This window comes from Schistocerca piceifrons, chromosome 8, assembly GCF_021461385.2.
Source record: "Schistocerca piceifrons isolate TAMUIC-IGC-003096 chromosome 8, iqSchPice1.1, whole genome shotgun sequence".
NCBI classification, from domain to species: domain Eukaryota; kingdom Metazoa; phylum Arthropoda; class Insecta; order Orthoptera; family Acrididae; genus Schistocerca; species Schistocerca piceifrons.
The window spans coordinates 485363623-485383860 of record NC_060145.1 but is presented as its reverse complement, the minus strand read 5'-3'; the positions used below and the strand labels follow the sequence as shown (position 1 = coordinate 485383860).

At 44.6% G+C, this 20238-nt stretch overlaps 1 protein-coding gene across 2 annotated transcripts in view; it reads left to right on the top strand.

Moving 5' to 3' along the window:
* Positions 1–20238, top strand: part of LOC124711845 (proline dehydrogenase 1, mitochondrial-like) — a 282355-nt gene that overhangs the window by 150339 nt on the left and 111778 nt on the right. For both annotated transcript variants that reach the window (XM_047242072.1, XM_047242071.1), the window contains exon 2: positions 13319–13527. In XM_047242072.1, coding sequence (XP_047098028.1) covers positions 13319–13527 — 209 coding nt within the window. The remainder of the gene's footprint in view (positions 1–13318; positions 13528–20238) is intronic.

Sequence of the window (20238 nt, the reverse complement as noted above, 5' to 3'; positions counted from 1 at the left end):
ATATTACCCTCCTGAACCCACCGATTCCATATTCTGGTAACAGTTATTGGATCTCGACCAACGCGAGCAGCAATATCGCGATACGATAAACCGCAATCGCGATAGCCTACAATCCGACCTTTATCAAAGTCGGAAACGTGATGGTACGCATTTCGCCTCCTTACACGAGGCATCACAACAACGTTTCACCAGGCGGCGCCGGTCAACTGCTGTTTGTGTATGAGAAATCGGTTGGAAACTTTCCTCATGTCAGCACGACTTTCCTCATGTCGCTCTATGACGATTAAGACGCCAGACAACTTACGACGAATAATACTTCAAGCAAATAAAAAAAATTCATTACACAGAATCGGAACCCTCGACCTTCTATATGCTAGGCTGAAACGCTACCCACTGCACCAATTGCACTGCACTATTCGATTTGCTGACAGAGGTAGCTTACAGTCTTACCAGGTTACCAATCTTTAACGTCCATTTACTGCGCGAAATAAGCGAACGACGAAATTTTGTGAGAGAATTTTTGTACTGCCAGTATGTGAGGAATCGCGCTGCGAAGTCAGAGTGCGCGAAATTTTCTTCGCCCTGTATACTAAAGGGCCCCACCTTCCTCCCGACGCCGTGTATCTGGAACACCACCAGACGCCAGTCAGTCTCGCGGTGGGCAGTGATCCCAGGATTTTCGGCTCAGCAGCAGTGTGTGGCCTGCAGTTGTCGGCGAAGGGCGGCGCTATCCGAAATCTCGATGAGGAGCACCTCCCTTGCTGTGTAGCAACTTATTAGCGCTGAAAACGTTGTTCGGCGTGCTTCTTCGTGAAAAACACGTTCCGTCTGAGGGCCGGCATAAAGGAACATCTTGGGAGAGCCCTACTTAAGACAAACGTTGGTGCAACGGCATGGCTGAATATTTGGCTGTGTGAAAAGAGGGCCAGACTGGGACGTGGCGCGGGCGCGTCGAGTACTGCAGTGCCGCCGCGCTGCTGCCGGCCGGTTCATTGATCTGGCGTGAAGGCTGCAGAGCGGAGCCTAGCCTAGTCTAGTCCATTCCAGCCTAGCCTAGCGCTGCGTAGCCAGTGTGTCAGGCAGGGGGCGTGGCTGGCCGGCCGCCAGGCCCGGCAATGGCGCGGCGAGTCCTGCTACCCACTGCTGCTCTCTGCTCTCCCAGCCGAGGAAGCAAAGCAAAGCAAAGCAACCCAAAGCCCGCTTTACACGACCGCCTCTGTAGAGACGAGAGAGTCTACTGCAGCGCCCCTGGCGTTCTATTCCTGTACTCAGTCTCCACCGTCCACAGTGGTCTTTCTCGTTTACACGTAAGCGCTAAAATTGCGTGTGCTGTGTAGTTATGAGGGATTATACTCTGTATGAAAAAATCGAAAACACATTAATAACATGTAGGAACAAGCAATGATAAAGTTATTAACTACCAAAGCAGAATTCATAGCACGGTAAATTCTCTACACTCCTGAGAACTGAAGGAAAGTGTCATCCAGACATTTCAGCACATATACATTTATTTGCTGGAGAAAATAAATGCTTGCAAACACATCAAACAATATGAAGAACTTACTAAATCCCGCCCTTTTATTTTACACTTTGTATCTTGTGCCAAATAACGTCGAAAATTGCCCTCGTCAAATAATTCTGACTTACTGTTAAAATAATCGCCATTAAAACACGTTTTCTAGTTTACGGCCTTATTTATTTATACAGTAGCCTTTTTCTCTGTGAAACGTAAAGAAGCTTTTGCTTTGAGATATTTCGCGTCGTTGGCAGGAGAACACCAGTAGGATAAATTGGTAGGATCTTGTGCAACGAAAGCAAAGCAAACACGATAAAGGACACACGGAAGCTAGAAAATTAATTTACAGAATAGGAGTGATCTCGGCTGGAATGCCTTACTTTCGGCTGCTATCAGACGCCGCCTGTCCCCCGTTTCTGCGCAACATAAAAAGGTATTTAAGATTTCGCACTCGCCACAATCTATAGCTCAGTGACGTCATACACACACTGGCGTCGTGTTGATTGCTGATTTACACGCAGGTACCAAAGGCGCCCACACTTAGAGTAGTTGGTTTCGACTTTAGCTTTTCATTTATCCTTATTTATTTATTTATCTATTTATTTATTTACGGTAGACCTGCGATGCATAGCTGCGGTTCGCCATTTGTTTGATGTAGGCAGGTCCGCCCCCCAAACTTCCTTCTTGTAAACTTCTTTCTACTCGTCTTTCATTCATTCCCAGAAAGCTGAGGGCGGGCTCTTGTAGAACTTGGTTCTTTTGAGAAGACAGAAGTAATTATGTAATTATTTCCTCTCTTTTTCTTCCTTGTAGGGGCTCCTCGTCACCGTGAGGCATTGACGACATTATTTTGAAACCAAATCTAGATTACGAATTGAGTGATAACGGTTATTAGATATCTATTTATAGAAATTCGTGCTGAAACTTGACGTGTTAATTGAAATGTCTTTGTCTCTCTTTCTGTTCAACATCTAAACTTATATTATTTACTGTCAGTCTGTCAGATTACGTACGTAGGAGTGTTTGGAACGTAGCTTTGAGAAGGCAGAACGTTGGGTCCAACGACTACACATAGCTATGCAGCAAACATGTTTCGTCACTCTGTTTCGACACTGAGGTCTACAGTAGCGGCAGGAAACTAAAGCCAGATGATGTACCAGGAAATCTTTTATTTTCCTTCGCTCTTAGCACCTAAAGAGAGAAAACAGAAAATGTTTCCGGGCAAACTCGTATGTTGTCTTCTAATCATGCGAAACGATTGCTAGTGCAACAGTTACAGAAGAGTCATCTGAAGAGCTACAAGTATGTAACTAGTAAAAAGAAAGAACAATGTTTCACAGTGTTCTTTACTCTATCAGCTGGCCAAACGTCACAATGATAAGCGTGGCATTAATATTCGAAATTTCGAAAAATATTTTAGCTATGCTCCTACTTGCGTAATAGTGATGCAAAGAGTCATTAAGTTGTTAATATTAATGCTTCATTTCACTCATGTAGGAAAAACTCCACCTGGCGCAGTACGCTCTGACAGAAACTCGGCTTTCTTCCCTCCGTCACACTGACTCAGATGTTGATTTCAAACCTCAACGCAGCAGATACAGGGGCGTGCGCGTCCATATACAGGGTGATTCAAAAAGAATACCACAACTTTAAAAATGTGTATTTAATGAAAGAAACATAATATAACCTTCTGTTATACATCATTACAAAGAGTATTTAAAAAGGTTTTTTTTCACTCAAAAGCAAGTTCAGAGATGTTCAATATGGCCCCCTCCAGACACACGAGCAATATCAACCCGATACTCCAACTCGTTCCACACTCTCTGTAGCATATCAGGCGTAACAGTTTGGATAGCTGCTGTTATTTCTCGTTTCAAATCATCAATGGTGGCTGGGAGAGGTGGCCGAAACACCATATCCTTAACATACCCCCGTAAGAAAAAATCGCAGGGGGTAAGATCAGGGCTTCTTGGAGGCCAGTGATGAAGTGCTCTGTCACGGGCTGCCTGGCAGCCGATCCATCGCCTCGGGTAGTTGACGTTCAGGTAGTTACGGACAGATAAGTGCCAATGTGGTGGCGCTCCATCCTGCTGAAATATGAATTATTGTGCTTCTTGTTCGCGCTGAGGGAACAGCCAATTCTCTAACATCTCCAGATACTGTAGTCCAGTTACAGTAGCACCTTCGAAGAAAAAGGGACCAAAAACTTTATTGGCTGAAATGGCGAACAAATGTACAACTAAATGAAACTTTATAGCTCCCTTAATTCGCCGACAGATAGTGCTTAGCTCTGCCTTTTGTCGTTGCAGAGTTTTAAATTCCTAAAGTTGTGGTATTCTTTTTGAATCACCCTGTATATCTGTGGACGCAGCACTGCCCGAGGCACCGACAGATGGGTCTGCGGTCAGGGTACCGTGCTCTTCACACGCAGGCGGCCATTCTAGCAGACCGAGCAAAAAAGGAATTAGTTTCGTCTTCACGTGACGGTTTCGGATGTTTTTGCTGAGTTTTCTTTATTCTTAAATGAGAACCTTTCGGCTTGATTTTAAAGATTTAGATGAGTTTTCGAAAAGTAATGAGTTTCCCTGTGGCATACAACTGAGTGCTTATATTTAGGTGACATTGTTTGTGGGGTTTGATGGTCCAGTTGAGAGGTTCCATGCCCTCTTTTGCTTGTCTCCTCTCATTTTCATCAATTTTATTGGTGTTCTATGTCATTGCACGGTAGTAACAGACCGAATAAGGTTATTGTAATGAGAGTATTTGTATTGAGAACTCAAAAAATACTTTTCACTCGATTCCTAAACATGTTGTTTTACTTTCTGTGGGTGGCCTGTGCGAGGCGAGCATCGTAGGACGCGGCACACTGCGTTTCCGGTTGAAGGCTGCACTTCCCTCAGTTCTGAGGGGTTCGTACAATAGGCTCAAGCGCCTGGCGGAACGACTGACGTCGGTCGAGTTTCTCCTATTGTATGCAGGGTGAAACGACCTGCGAGACGTCTGAGTGTCGCCGCAGTTTGTGTTTACCGTTCCGGCGTGTCCGGAAACGAAGATTCCTGGCACCGCCTGACTGCATTGTCCTCATGATTCTGAGAATACTTGTGGACTGTGCCCTGCTGGGTACGACTGTCTGGCGCCGGATGGCCGGTGGTCTAGGCAGGTTATTTTCGTAGCCGGTCAAACGGCAAGTTCAGTGCCCTCAGCTGAATAGCAGAGGTACGATTGGTCAACTTAAACTGAGGCTAGTTGACATCATAAAACCCTGATCGAAATTGGAGGGAACGTTCGCTATTGGCGCGAATGATGTTCTGAGACAGTGTGGGGGAATTTTGGAATCACGTGAACAATGCCGAGTTGAAGCGTGATACTGAGTTCTTGTTAAACGGGATAAGTCAGTGCTAAGGTTAGGTTAGTATCCCCTGGGAGTGCTGTTTGGTATGGGTCTATGACACTCGAAAGTATTGGAATTGGGACGCACGAGTGTTTTTCAGGCGAACTGCTTTGTGGGCGTCCCGGTTAAGCAGTGCCCCGGTAGAGGCAGCGCGAGGTGAGTGCGGGCAGAGAGACGTGTGTGGCGGTGGCGGTGAGTCAGCAGCAGCAGTAGGAGGAGGCGGCTGGGCCGGCGTTACGCCGGAGCGGCCACGGCGGCGGGCGCTGGGCGGACGCCCGGCTTGCGTCACGCTGTGGCGCTGGCTCGAGGCCTCAAGGTCGGCGAGCCCCCGGCTGTCCACATCCCGCCACAGCGCGCTCCCGTGGCGAGCCCCCTGCGGCGCCCGCCACAGTACTGCCGTAGCGCAGGACGCGAGCGTCACGGCTCCCCCACCGTCTCGCACACGAGTTGTCATTGCAGTTCCCTTCTCTGTCTAGACACAGACGGGACGTAACTGTCTCCAGTTCTGCTGGGCTGCTGCTCTGTGCAATGTGTCCTGGAAGGTCGGGGAATACTGAGAGATACGACAGGAACGTTCATCCGAATGAAACATCTCCAATACACATGTTGTTGTTGTGGTCTCCAGTCTTGAGACTGATGCAGCTCTCCATGCTACTCTATCCTGTGCAAGCTTCATCATCTCCCACTGCTTACTGCAACCTTTATCCTTCTGAATCTGCTTAGTGTGTTCATCTCTTGGCCTTCCTCTACGATTTTTACCCTCCACACTGCCCTCCAGTACTAAACTGCTGATCCCTTGATGCCTCAGAACATGTCCTACCAACTGATCCCTTCTTCTAGTCAAGTTGTACCACAAACTCCTCTTCTCCCCAATCCTATTCAGTACCTCCTCATTAGTTATGTGATCTACCCATCTAATCTTCAGCATTCTTCTGTAGCACCACATTTCGAAAGCTTCTATTCTCTTCTTGTCTAAACTATTTCTCGTCCATGTTTCACTTCCATACATGACTACGCTCCATACAAATACTTTCAGAAACGACTTCCTGACGCTTAAATCTATACTCGATGTTAACAAATTTCTCTTCTTCAGAAACGATTTCCTTGCCATTGCCGGTCTACATTTTATATCCTCTCTACTTCGACCATCATCAGTTATTTTGCTCCCCAAATAGCAAAACTCCTTTACTACTTTCTCATTTCCTAATCTAATTCCCGTAGCATCACCCGATTTAATTAGACTACATTCGATTATCCTCGTTTTGCTTCTGTTGATGTTCATCTTATATCCTCCTTTCAAGACACTGTCCATTCCGTTCAACTGCTCTTCTAAGTTCTTTGCTGTCTCTGACAGAATTACAATGTCATTGGCGAACCTCAAAGTTTTTATTTCTTCTCCATGGATTTTAAGACCTACTCTGAATTTTTCTATCGTTTCCTTTACTGCTTGCTCAGTGTACACATTGAATGACATCGGGGATAGGCTACAACCCTGTCTTACTCCCTTCCCAACCACTGCTTCCCTTTCATGCCCCTCGACTCTTATAACTGCCTTCTGGTTTCGGTACAAATTGTAAATAGCCTTCCGCTCCCTGTATTTTACCCCTGCCACCTTCAGAATATGTAAGAGACTATTCCAGTCAACATTGTCAAAAGCTTTCTCTAAGTCTACAAAAGACTTTCTTCTAAGATAAATCGTAGGGTCAGTATTCCCTCACGTGTTCCAACATTTCTACGGAAACCAAACTGATCTTCCCCGACGTCGGCTTTTACCAGTTTTTCCATTCGTCTCTAAAGAATTCGCGTTAGTATTTTGCAGCTGTGACATTAAACTGATAGTTCGGTAATTTTCACATCTGTCAACACCCGCTTTCTTTGGGATTGGAATTATTATATTCTTCTTGAAGTCTGAGGGTATTTCGCCTGTCTCATACATCTTGCTCACCAGATGGTAGAGTTTTGTCAGGACTGGCTCTCCCAAGGCCGTCAGTAGTTCTAATGGAATGTTTACTCCTATCACATGACTCAATATTGGCTATTCCTCCTGAGACGCCGTGTTCAACTCTATGGTCTGTTGTCTGAGACGGCACGTTTAGTGCTGTCTCTTGTGCATAAATTATCTTCGGAAAAACAATGCTATGCTGATCCATTGAAAATAACGAAGAAAATTTGGAAGATCTATAAAGGTTGCATGTTCGTACTTCAAATATTTTTGTAGAATACGGCGCTCAATATCTCCCCATTTTGCTATTAAAATTGTCATCCAAGTTGCGGAAGATTCTTGAAGTTGTTAATTGCTTTGATATGACATCCAGCAATACTCAGTGACTGCACCTGGAAGCGCAGCGACTTGAAATGGTTTCTGAATTACAGATTGATTATTTCACTAAAGGACGAACAGCGTTTTAGCCTTTAGATTTTCTTTCCAGGTCAGTTAGTGATGATTAACTTCTTGTTTTCTTTAATACATTGTTCATACGTACTCTGAGCACATTGAAATATTAGGGGAGACAGGGCCACCGTGAACACTGGTGTACACTAAGCAGTTGATTATATAAAATATGTGGGTGTCAGGATGACAGCATAGTCCCGCACACTTCACCTAAAGTCTCTGTGAAAACTAGATGGCTTAATGACGCTGGAGTACTGAAGTTGTGACTCTTGTGTTACTGTCTCCAGCTGCCAGTTTTGCCACGTCTTTAGAAATAATTAGTACTAAAGTGCTGTAGAAACCAAACATTGACAAAATATAGCCGTTATCGTGGGCATTCTCTCTCCATAGCATATAAAATGCAGAATTCTAACTTCTACATCTACATCCATACTCCGCAAGCCACCTGACGGTGTGTGGCGGAGGGTACCCTGAGTACCTCTATCGGTTCTCCCTTCTATTCCAGTCTCGTATTGTTCGTGGAAAGGAGGATTGTCGGTATGCTTCTGTGTGGACTCTAATCTGTTGTGACTGAATAAATGTGTTCCAATGTGCTGATGTGGTATGGGGCAGAGCAGTTTCTTTTTATTTTATGGGCCACAGTGAGCATATACGCAAAAAACAAAAATGTTTCGATACAGAGGGAGAACTACTACTTTTGATCTAATAACTACAGAAAAAGTGAAGAAAGCTGAGAACAATAAAATTCATGAAAGTTCTGGCAGCAGCAGAACAATGCAATGTCCCTACACAAGCCCTTGAAAGGTTAGTTGTCTTGCAAATACAATGGTAAAAAGTTGCAGTGGTTCGAAATGTACTGATAATGGTACCAACAGGGCAGATATAACAGACATCAACAACGCAAGCACTGCTCCATTTGCAAGTCTGCCTGCATTTGGCAGCTGCTTAAATAGTTCAAGACACTTCGTATCACCGAAGGAAATTAAAGACTTTCAAAAGCAACCGCCTGTAAGACAACAGCTCAGCACAGAAGAGGAAGAACAAGAATTCTTATTTATACCCCAGAAAAGCAGCAGCCTCTAGAAAGTGAAAATAGGAAGGAAAAATGGCCAAACTGCGACATCAACCAACCAGTAAGCCCATTCCTAGAAGTGTGAGAAGACGACTCCAGCCAGAGAGCAACTCGTGATGGCTCTGCTTCTCTTCAGACGAGTGACGGTGAAGATAGTCCTGACAACGAAGAAGAATTTCACATGGAAACTGAGCTCGAAGAGATTGACTATGTCGTCGTGAACGTGTTAACGAAAATAAAAGAAATTAGATTCAGCCATTTCGTAGTGATATCAGTGCCATTAATAAAAACGAAAGCACTACAATTGTGACTTATCTGTAGAGGTCATGTAAGTTGGACAGACTTTTACGCTTGCTGCAGATGAAGAACCACATGACATTAACTTCACAGATGTTATTTGTAGACTGCCAAAGCCTTCCACAATTGGCCGCACTAAAACAACTGTAGCAATGTTTGTATTTCCTACTGATATGGATACTTACGTTGTCCAATGATTTTATTGTTTACGAATTGAATGTATCACATAATTTGTATTAAGAAAAATAAATGTTTCCAGGCTATGTGCGGCCTTTTTTTTCCACTGTGCCTGACGCCAATGACTGGGGTAGAGTAGGGATTTTAGCGACATTTTGCTGTCAGTTATTCTGTTTGTAAAGTTTTTATCAAAACGAAACATTAATGTAGATAATAAATGGTATGGGCTTCCTGTATACCATGTAGTAATCCAAAGATATTACCAAATTTCGACACAAAATATTCTAAAACAGAAATGTGCCCGCTGTGGCGCAGTCACCGCTACTTCATGAAATCCTGTCGTCGTAAATCTGACACAGCACAACAACATTTATCTGCCGAATCTCAGTGTTCGTTATGGTTGAGATACATCAGTGGTTTCACAATTCCCTCTCAAATAGATAAATTTCAATAATTACAGGTAAAAAGCTCTTCAGTATTAACTCGTAGCGCAACAACAAATTAATAATCAACACTTTACAATGATTGCAATATACGTAAATATTGTTGCCACGTAATTAAGTTACATTAATTGACAGAGTTCTGCAAGCAAACATGCGTGTTGCTGAACTGACAAAAGATTATTACGACATGGAACATACCTCTCTGTCCTTTCTCCGAACAATTATCAGCGGCGTGGTGACAGCTCAAAGCATCTTCTTGTGAGAAATGGTTGTCGGGTGGGAATAACACGGTCCGGCGTCTCAACGTCTGTAAACTGCACTATAAGATCCGTTGGTTGATGCCAAAGCTTCACGTCGAACGTGAAACAAACGGTAAAACGACAAAACATTTTGTAAAGCACAATATAAAAAATTATTTATCGTTTATTCAAACAAAAGGCTCAACCTGCCATATATCGTGACGGCGGCATAACAGGCGTTGGAACAGCTTCAAATATTGCAACACCACAAGTAGCAGTGGCTTAAGTTGTGTGTGTTCTCGCGTCATAGCAGAACACACAATTTCTAAAACGTCCACCAGTTTTGCACAGTCCCCGTGCAGGGGTGGCAAGTAGATCTCGAGGCTGCTTTAATGGAAGTGCAATGGAACAGACTAAGGCTGTTTCTCACTGAAATAGTGTAGTCGGTATTTCATTAGGATGTTAGCTATTTTTATTGCGCGAGTTCCTTCAGGTAAAATAGCAAACTCAGCTATATGTTGCATAATAGTGCGTACGTGTGCAGAAATGACTGGCGCAGTTACTAATCAGTCTTATCTGTCAAAATACAGGGCTTGTCCTGAGGCAGCAAGGAGGCAAGTGTGGAAAGGGCACAGACGAAGGCGTGACTGCGGTAAACAGGCTACAGGGTAGACCAGCTTGGAAAACTGCATAACCCAGTCTTTGCACAGTCGACAGACGACGGCACAACGTGTGGAATGCGTGCCGTGTAATATCTGGTGGGTTCCTCATTGACAACTTTTTCCGTTTCCAGTGGCGCCAGCGTCTCGCGTATTTTGTGTCATTTTAACCGATGAAATACCAATAACAGTAATTGTCTGCATCGCAGAAAACATGGCTCGTAATCGCTTTAGGAGGAGAAATCTTTCTGTTGCTATCTTGCACGCACTTCTTAGATTGCCATTTTATTTCAGGTGTGCGGTCGTAGGCGCAGGTATCACCTACATTTAGAAATAGGAAACAAAAAAACAAACACCCTCAGTTCTTCAGTGTGTCGCTGTTTTCTCTTTTGCTTTTGGTCAGCACTAAGCAAACCTTGCTCAAAGATATCTCATTGTTACGTCTCCGCGTAAAATGTTCGGTAGCCTTTAAAGATGGTCCTGCGCCATACTGTGCATTTTATCTGTGCTTTGGAACAGAGACGTCAACAACAGATGTAGGGTCACAATTCACTGCAGCCGCTGATTTGTTAACTGTTGGACATGAAGGAGCGGTTCGTAGCAAAACTTCACGCAGTTTCTGTGAATCTACTTTCGTAAAAAAAAAAGAAAAAATTGTAACAACGAATTCTACGACTGCACTGTATTCCTTTGTATCCATTTGAAACTAATATACAAAAAATAACCGGTTTGAAATGGCATATAAACAAAACTAGCCTGCAGGTAAAGTTAACGCCTATCTTACGGCAAATAATATCTGCATAACGACCAAAAGAATTTGTTGTTGTTGACGCCATATATCTACCTGCAAGTTGGTGTCTTGACAGATTGCGTCTGGTAAACCTGTCACTTCGGTAAATGGATTTCGCCTCTACTCTACCTGCGTCGCCATTATTACTACACTGAATTAGACAAATAAATCGTCTGACGCCACTTGCACATCTTAAAGTTCTTCGCTGCGGTTATTGTGACTCTCTAAAGCCTAAATCTGTGTCGAAACGTGCAGTTTACGCAATTGTTTGTCGCGCAACCCTGTCCAGTGTTGCGCAGAAATAAACCGCAATGAGCTTCGCAGACCGCTCTGGGGAAACCCAGCGCGAGAGCGCGCACTACAGTTACACTAGATCTCGATCTCTCTCTCTCTCTCTCTCTCTCTCTCTCTCTCTATCTCTCTCGTGCACGCCCCTCATCGCGTGCCGCCACTGCTGTGCTAGTGGAGAGCTATTCCTGTCCGCGTCACGGCCTACTTGTTGATGCCACACAGCAGTGGAACGGCTGTGTCAGCAGACGTTAACTTGCAGGAATTGTGTGCCATTGCTCTTTAGCGCTCCCAACACTCGCGGATTCCTCAAGGGAGCAAACTTCGTAAATAACGCCGAAGAAGTGCTCACGAATGAAAGACAACGTGGATACCGAGGTGGAGAGTATTAAACCCATATCTTCACTTTCATTGAGTACGGTTCCGCGCCGTCGTTTATTAAATAAAATCTGTGGTTTTAGAATATCGGAAGTGATAAGTCACTTGCTGGAACCCTTTCTAGCAATCAAAACCTATAGGCGGACTCAAATTAGATGGCGCCTCACGTTTGTAAGAAGTTGTGACGTTGTCGATATAAGAACTGTCTGCAGACAGACATTTCGGCGGTAATCGCGTTAGTCTCCTCTCCTGCAACATGTAGATAAAGTCTCCGAACTTTTCTTATTGTATAGATGCATGTGATAGGTGAGACTCGATTTATCTAGTAATCTTTTTGCAGAAGATAGTTTTTTAGAACGATTAAGCTGTTGTCAGTGTTTTGAAAAAACACTTAGGGGTGGTCAATGAACACTGCTGCCTTTCTTCATTTGGAAACATAATGGGCGTGGTAGATTGATGAATTACCCAGCAGTGTAGAAAAATGCTTGTACTTCGAAAAGTAGATTCTGTACATGCATGCGAAATACTAATGATGCTGACTAGTTTACCACAAAACGAAAAAAAGAGTTACCTGACTGTGCCATCGTAGGACATATACACACTGAAGAGCCAAAGAAACCGGTACACGCGCCTAATATCGTGTAGGACCCCCGAGAGCACGCAGAAATGCCGCAACACGATGCAGCATGAATTCGAGTAATGCCTGAATTAGTGCTGGAGGGAACTGACACCATGATTCCTGCAGGGTTGTCCATAAATCCGCAAGAGTATCGGGGGAGGGGGTGGGGGGTGGAGGTCTCTTCCGAACAGCACGTAGCAAGGCATCCCAGATATGCTCAATAATGCTCATGTCTGGAGAGTTTGGTGTACAGAGTAAGTGTTTAAACTCAGAAGAGTGTTCCTGGAGTCCCCCTGTAGCACTTGTGGACGTGTGGGGAGTAGCATTCGCGTGCTGGAATTGCCAAAGTCCGTCGGAATGCAGAGTGGACATGAACGGATGCTGATGATCAAACAGGACGCTCACGTACGTGACACCTGTCAGAGTCGCATCAGGGGTCGCATATCACTCCAACTGCATACGCCCCCAACCACTACAGTGCCTCCACTAGCTCGAACAGTACCCTGCTGACATGCAGGATTCACGCATTCATGAGGTTGTCTCCACGTCCATCCGCACGATACAATTTGAAACGAGACTCGTTCCACCAGGCAACATGTTTCCAGCCATCAACAGTCCAGTGTCGGTGTTGACGGCCGCAGGCGAGGCGTAAACTACGTGTCGTGCTGTCATCAAGGGTACACGAGTGGGCCCTCGGCTCCGAAAGGACAAATCGATGATGTTTCGTTGAATGGTTCGCACACTTGTTGACGGCCGTGTGCCGTATTCTGCCTGTATTTGAATAGGCTTGCCTGTACCAGTTTCTTTGGGGCTTCAGTGTGCACTGGAAGCTCCACGTAAACGCTTCTGATCAGTAAATACACGTACCCATTGGCTCTTGCATTCGCTTTAATCTCATCTTTCAAATGGCGCAGTGTAAGTCTCGCTGCAAGATTTGTTGCACCTTTTCACAGATTCCCCGCCCTCCCTCCCTGTACGGAGTGGTCGCTTTCTCGTTTAGTGAGGCGCCACCTGAGCAGCCCCTGGACTCACAGTGTCGCGTGTCTGTGTGTTGCAGCTAATGAAGCTCGCGAAGAGCGTTCTGGGCGAGCGCCTGTTCCGCGCGCTCATGAAGGGCACCTTCTACGGCCACTTCGTCGCCGGCGAGGACCAGATCCGCATCCGGCCCACGCTGGAGCGGCTGCGCTCCTTCGGCGTCAAGCCCATCCTGGACTACTCGGTGGAGGAGGACATCAGCCAGGAGGAGGCCGAGCGCCGCGAAGTCGAGTGAGTACACCAGCTGCGTCCGCTGTTGCCGATCTGTACAGGGGGGGGGGGGGGGAGCGCTCCGGCAGTAGCCGCTGCCCGCCCAACTACACTATTCCACGGGTTACGTACTTCTGCAAAAAGGTGGGACTTCAAGGAGATGGGACCCGGATAAACTGATTAAACCAGAGGTTGTACAGAGTTTCAGGGAGAGCATAAGGGAACAGTTAACGGGAATGGGGGAAAGAAATACAGTAGAAGAAGAATGGGTAGCTCTGTGGGATGAAGTAGTGAAGGCAGCAGAGGATCAAGTAGGTAAATAGACGAGGGCCAGTATAAATCTTTGGGTGACAGAATAAATATTGAATTCATTTGATCGAAGGAGAAAATATAAAAATGCAATAAATGAAGCAGGCAAAAAGGAGTTCAAACGTCTCAAAAATGAGATCGATAGGAAGTGCAAAATGGCTAAGCAGGGATGGCTAGAGGACAAATGTAAGGCTGTAGAGGCATATATCACTAGGGGTATGATAGATACTGCCTACAGGAAAATTAAAGAGACCTTTGGAGAACAGAAGGTAGGAGACGAGATACTGGCAAAAGTAAAGCTGTGAGGACCGGGCGTGAGTCGTTCTTCGGTAGCTCAGATGGTAGAGCACTGGCCCGCGAAAGGCAAAGGTCCCGAGTTCGAGTCTCGGTCGGGCACACAGTTTTAATCTGCCAGGAAGTTTCAACAACGTACTTTTCCGAGCAAGACGCCGGAAGGCTGACAAATTCACAGCGTTCAGACATGAAATCGAGGACACACTTTCTTTTTTTGGAAACTGAAACAAACTGTAGAATGTCATTTTATCCGTTAGAAATTCTTGCTGAAGCCTCCGATTGCAAAAACAATTGCCCCGTTTGTTTGCAAAATAAAACTTGCTGCTATTGCCAGTGAAACGTTTCGGTAAATGATTCCCTTGTCAAGTTCGCTTTTCGTGTATTTTGACACTTAAAGGTGATGTTGACGATGTGCAAACTGTCGCAGTGTTCTGGTGCCTTTGCCGCTATTCGTAAACACACACAACTTTCAGTGATATTCCTTTTTCTGTACACAGTAGTGAATTTAGAAATAAGTCTTACTCGCGGATTTCTTGTCCTGCTCTTGTGCAGAAACTCGCGCACGTTACTTACTAGAATATGTATTACAACAGATTCAGTTGCCACACTTGAAAACGAGTTGTGAAAAGTCAAAATCATCGAAACAGAACGTAAGTCAAAGCTATAAAATAACTGTACAGCAGTACGCTTATAATGACATACTATGGCATCTAACGCTTTACTAAATCCATTATGCATCATGCGACATATCGTGGACTATTGACCATAGTAAACGTTCAGAACAGAAACGTACAGTAACAGATAGTTACCAAGATATTTTACGTAATGTAAACAGTGACAGAGTATCACTAATTGTCCAGGCTATGTATATTATTCTTTAGACTCACGGGTATTTTTCGCGTATAATCTAGAAAATTATTACACAGCGTGTGCCAGGAGGAACAGTTTAGTATTCATGGACATTACAGGAACCGTCAGTCGATGTAAAGAAAGTCTGCTAAACATGGTCTCCAAAATGCATTCCTTAAGATATGTGAACACGACATGTTAGACACTGTGAAACAAAGTTCCAGTGTAGGCTCCTATATTTACAACCTTCTGCATCTCGCGGACTAAGCTCTGCTTCACACATGAGATGAAAAAATCATCACACGACATACCAAATATGTTACATAATACAATAAATCAACTACAACTAGTTGTACGCGTATGTCCTTGGACCTTTCTGAGAAACCAGAAAGAAGTGACGTTTTTATATCACGTGCGGCACTCCTTTCGAGCAACTTGCGATGCACATTATTGTTGTTCCTTTCTGAGCTGTGTAGTTAACTCCAGAATAAATGGCAGTAATGCAAGTCTTACAGTTGAGTCCATCTACGCCTGTGTCAAGATTCTCCTCCCCCTCTTCCAAGATCGTTGCAAACAACCCATTTGGTCTTGGGGGACGCGGGGGGGCGATGATGCAGTAGATGGACGGGGGAGCCAAGTTTCTCGTATTTTGGAAACCGTAGGCAAAACCTCCATCCGACATTCTCTGGCATATGTAATCCTTCTCAGCCGTTGTCCCTTCAATTCGTGCGAGTTTTGTACGCTTAAAGTTAGCTGCTTGTGGTATTTTGTTATAAACTTCTTATCAGACTTAGCGAAACCTTGGGTGTCCTTTAAAGCAAGTGAGGGTCTGTTCGCTTTCCCGATTACACCTCTTTTTGTAGTAAATCGAATTCCAGTAACCAAGCTTGGATTTTGCTTGGTTTCTTTAAATCGATTAAGGGGAACGCCGGTTCCCCCTCCTCCTGAAAATGACCCCTGTTGGTTTTGACCTCTACGTCGAACGGTTGTTAAACCCTAACGGTCCCTGTGTTCTGCAGCAGCGCCTTCCTACGCGACGCGTCGAAACAATTCTGCAGAACACTGCCACTTAAGGAGCCAGTCAATGCGTTTACAACGGCTCCGAAAACCGGTCTTTCCGCCCTACCACTTCGGGCTGCTTGGTTTTGGAAACGCTGCGGTATCCTTTCCGGAAATGTGAATGTATCTGCCGGTTTTGAGCAACCACTACAGATTTTAGCTGCTTGTAAACGCTCTGTCGCGTTTCAGTTGTCAGATTGATTCCTGCTTGTTAAAAAAATAATAAAATGGGTTAATACAGATGAAATGATTGCGCCTGGACTGAAGGAAAAGAAGTAATATTGGGCTCACGATAAGCAGTTATCCATGTGTCATTTAATCAAAGAGCAGAACATTTCGTCATTATTATACATGATGATGAAATGTGCTGCTCTTCAATTAAATGACGTAAACGGATATATATATATTCTCCTTACCTAGCTTATCTGTAAACAGATATACCCAGCCTCTCTTCTCGTAGCACAGCTCTCGTACACAATTAGTGCCTGGTGATAAAACATTTGGTAACTGTGCACGGGAATAGGTGTCTGTCTTTATTTACTTAGTTGTATCTTTTGTAGCCATGCCAGATCTCCAGCCGGCCGAGGTGGCCGAGCGGTTCTAGGCTCTACAGTCTGGAACCGCGCGATCGCTACGGTCGCAGGTTCGAATCCTGCCACGGGCATGGATGTGTGTGATGTCCTTAGGTTGGTTAGGTTTAAGTAGTTCTAAGTTCTAGGGGACTGATGTTACGTCCCATAGTGCTCAGAGCCATTTGAACCAGATCTCCAGGATGTTGGCGTGCGTAAATGTTCGAATGAAGCAACTGGTTTACTGTTAGGGGCTACTTTTTATTTCCAAGCTGCCTTCCAGACACGTAAACATCCGTTATCAGGTAGCGTTATATGGATTGATATCACGTGTGTTGGGTTAAGACTTTGCAGTAAATGATATTCTGTGGCACAGTCTTAGAAGGAGAGGAAAAACAAAACACCATTTCAGTGCATGGCTCATAGTTCTGTGGAGGTCTTTCAGAGTATGAACGAAAATATAGGAAAGAAAAAGCACTTAGAGTGGTCACAGATTCTTCGTAAACTTGACATAAAATACTCTGTGGCCACTAGAACTATTTTTAATTGGTATTTCCACTGCTTTTTTTTTCTAAAAAGAAGTTTGAGGGTACTCCGACATGGGATATAATGCAGCGAAAATTATTTATAACTGAAGCATGGGATACCATCCGTCTGCTTTTAGCCATGACGTCATCAACATGTCGAACTACAAAAAAAATATGGTATCGAACTCTTCAGGCTTTACAGCTCATATGAAGCAGGCGATACCTAGAAACACACATACAAGAAAAAGTGGTATCGAACACTTCAGTATACATCACCTCAAATGAAGCATGAGATTTGAGCGTACGCATATCTGTTTAGCACTACCATCGCCACTATTAGCGGGCGAAGGCACTACATGCTTGTCGAACTGGCTGCGAGCGATTCAGTTGTCGAGAACGGTTGCCGCAGCTTCGAAGTGCTTGAAACAGTCAATGACATCGCTTTTCCCACCAAAAACTGCACTGGTGTCGTTCGTATTTCAATTACCAACACGAAAAAATGAAATAAAAATTTTACGTCCGTGAAATCTCTGGCACTCTTCCAAGTTCTCTATATCGTAAAAAAATTACTTTGTCGACGAGAAAGTTTTGGGGTACGCATCCCCCAGAAAAACAGGTTGCATGGATGAACAGAAATATGCAGTACTAAAATCTTCACATTGCTCTGAGATTTTTTTTTTTTTCAAAATTGTATTTACGAAGTGTGATATGGTGTATGTAACGTAACATAGCAAAGGACCCTTTTACCAGTGCAGGTGCTGTTAATAGTACATTTATATTTTCGTTCATCCAGTCAATCACAGACCTCCATAAAAATGAGCCATGTGCCGGAGGCTACCCCAAAGTCACAACACAACGCGTACGTGTAGTATTAATCGACACAAATCCGGGTGATGGGAGGTTTAAGCGTCTGAAACGCGTCATGGAACTACGTAAGTTGTGAATGGAAACAGTAAACCTATTGTTCCACTCTATCTCAATAATAGTGTGACACTATAGTTTTGTGCGCACTAATTCCTATGGATAAGATTTTTAACCATCTGTTCTCGAGCGACGTTCCCCTCCTCTTCAATACACGTTCACAGACATCCATAGGGAAATCGGTCTTCTCTTCCTTGCTAATTATAATAACGTACTAATGGCCTGACCCTACCCACGAGGGCTCCGATCGCAGCTCCCAGTCGTCGTCGCACCGCCATCCCCGTCGCCGTCCATATTCTGGTGTGTGCAGCGCTCGGGCAGATACGAAAGTGACAGAAGCGCGAGCTGCAGGTGGTCAAGCGTTCAGAAAAAAAAAAAACAGCACTTTCAGCTCTGGTTGGGAGTGGCGTGACCCATTTATGTTAGCATAGTTCCCAAGCAGCGTTTGGCACAGCGGGAAGACTGCAGAACGGTAATAAGAGGGTCGTGAGAGCGAATTCTTGTGCACAAACTTCATTTCAAAAAATGGTTCAAATGGCTCTGAGCACTATGGGACTTAACTTCTGAGGTCATCAGTCCCCTAGAACTTAGAACTTCGTAAACCTAACTAACCTAAGGACATCACACACATCCGTGCCCGAGGCAGGATTCGAACCGGCGACCGTAGCGGCCGCGCAGTTCCAGACCGAAGCGCCTAGAACCGCTCGAGAAACTTTATTTCCAACTTTTGCGTTACGTAATAAACTGTAATAATGCTCATTATATTGTATTAAATTTTTTTTCTTAAAACGCACGAAAATGAAAGGCACAGGAGATTTTGATTCGTAAATAAACGTCCAAGATCGGTTTCTCCTCAGTTGCACTTCGCTAGTGCAACCCTGCGATGTATGTTTTTAACGCCAGGTAAAGTATTTGATCTGAAACCTCAGAACCAGCCCTCCTCTCATAGAAAGAGAAAAAATAACCACATCCCGAGAAGACTGCGTGAAAGTACATTCCACTGTACATCACGAACTATTTTCACTAATATTTAGTGAAATGATGCATTGCGCGTGGTTTGTTGCCAGACTGCGATGAGAGAGAACCTGTTATGAATGGAAATCATAATTTTTTTTCTCAAAAAAGCTTTAAAACAACGATGTAATTGTAAAAACATGGCGTTTACAACGTGTGGAACGTGGCGAGAAAATATGCATCTCATGTTTTTACGGTGAATATTGCTCCAGCACGAGTAAAATAGTCAACTGTAAAATATAGAAAGCATCTAACTTCGTGTATAAAGTTCTCGTATACGCCTCAACATCGCTCCCTGTAAATTTATTTGCAATTCGAAATTTTTCTCCATTAAAAAGTAAAATATATTGAGCATTATTAGATTTATATAAATTGTACGTAACGTGAAAGACAAAATAATTTCTGCATGTGAACTTGGCCACACGAACCTCAGATTACCGTAAATGCGACCCGCGCTAAGAGTGTTATTTTTCCTACACGCTTGGGCATCTGAAGCCCCCAACTGCCTCTTTCGTTTCTGGTCGAGTCCTACGTATACCATACATTTGGACGCAATTGGTGGTAACAGTTCGTATCCAGACAGCTTTTCTGTAAAACGTGTCACTCGCGGAAACCGATATTTCATACGTCTAGTGAAATCGATTACTGGATATGAGCTTCGCCTGTTAATACGTAACAGGTCCCTTACACCAATGTGTGCGTGGTAGAGTAATTATGGTATATGCGTACTTGGAGGAAGTGTTTGCGCGGCAATCGCCGACATAGTGTAATTGAGGCGGAATAAGGGGAACCAGCCCGCATGGCCACTGCAAGAGCAGCAAAACTAAGTGACCGACAGGCAGCATGTCGGCACGTCGTTGAAAATCTGTTTCCGAGACTGTTTTCGCGTCGAGCAAGCTGTTTAATGTGAATGTTGTGCCTTACAGGAACGCGAGATGCAGTGTTGCCCGCTGTTCACTAATCTCTCTCTCTCTCCCTCCCCCTCCCCCCCCCCCTCTCCCCACAATCGAACCGCAGTGAGTGGCCTAGTGGGACTCTGTTACGGCAAGGCAGCCTGTAAATGAATGCGCTAAAGCAGCTACCTGTCGGAGTAAAAATAAGGTAAACGGGTATTTGTGAAGCGGGACGGACCTTGAGGTGTAATTGCTTGGCAGCGCGGCTGCTCAGACCACCCCGTGCGTCATCGCTGA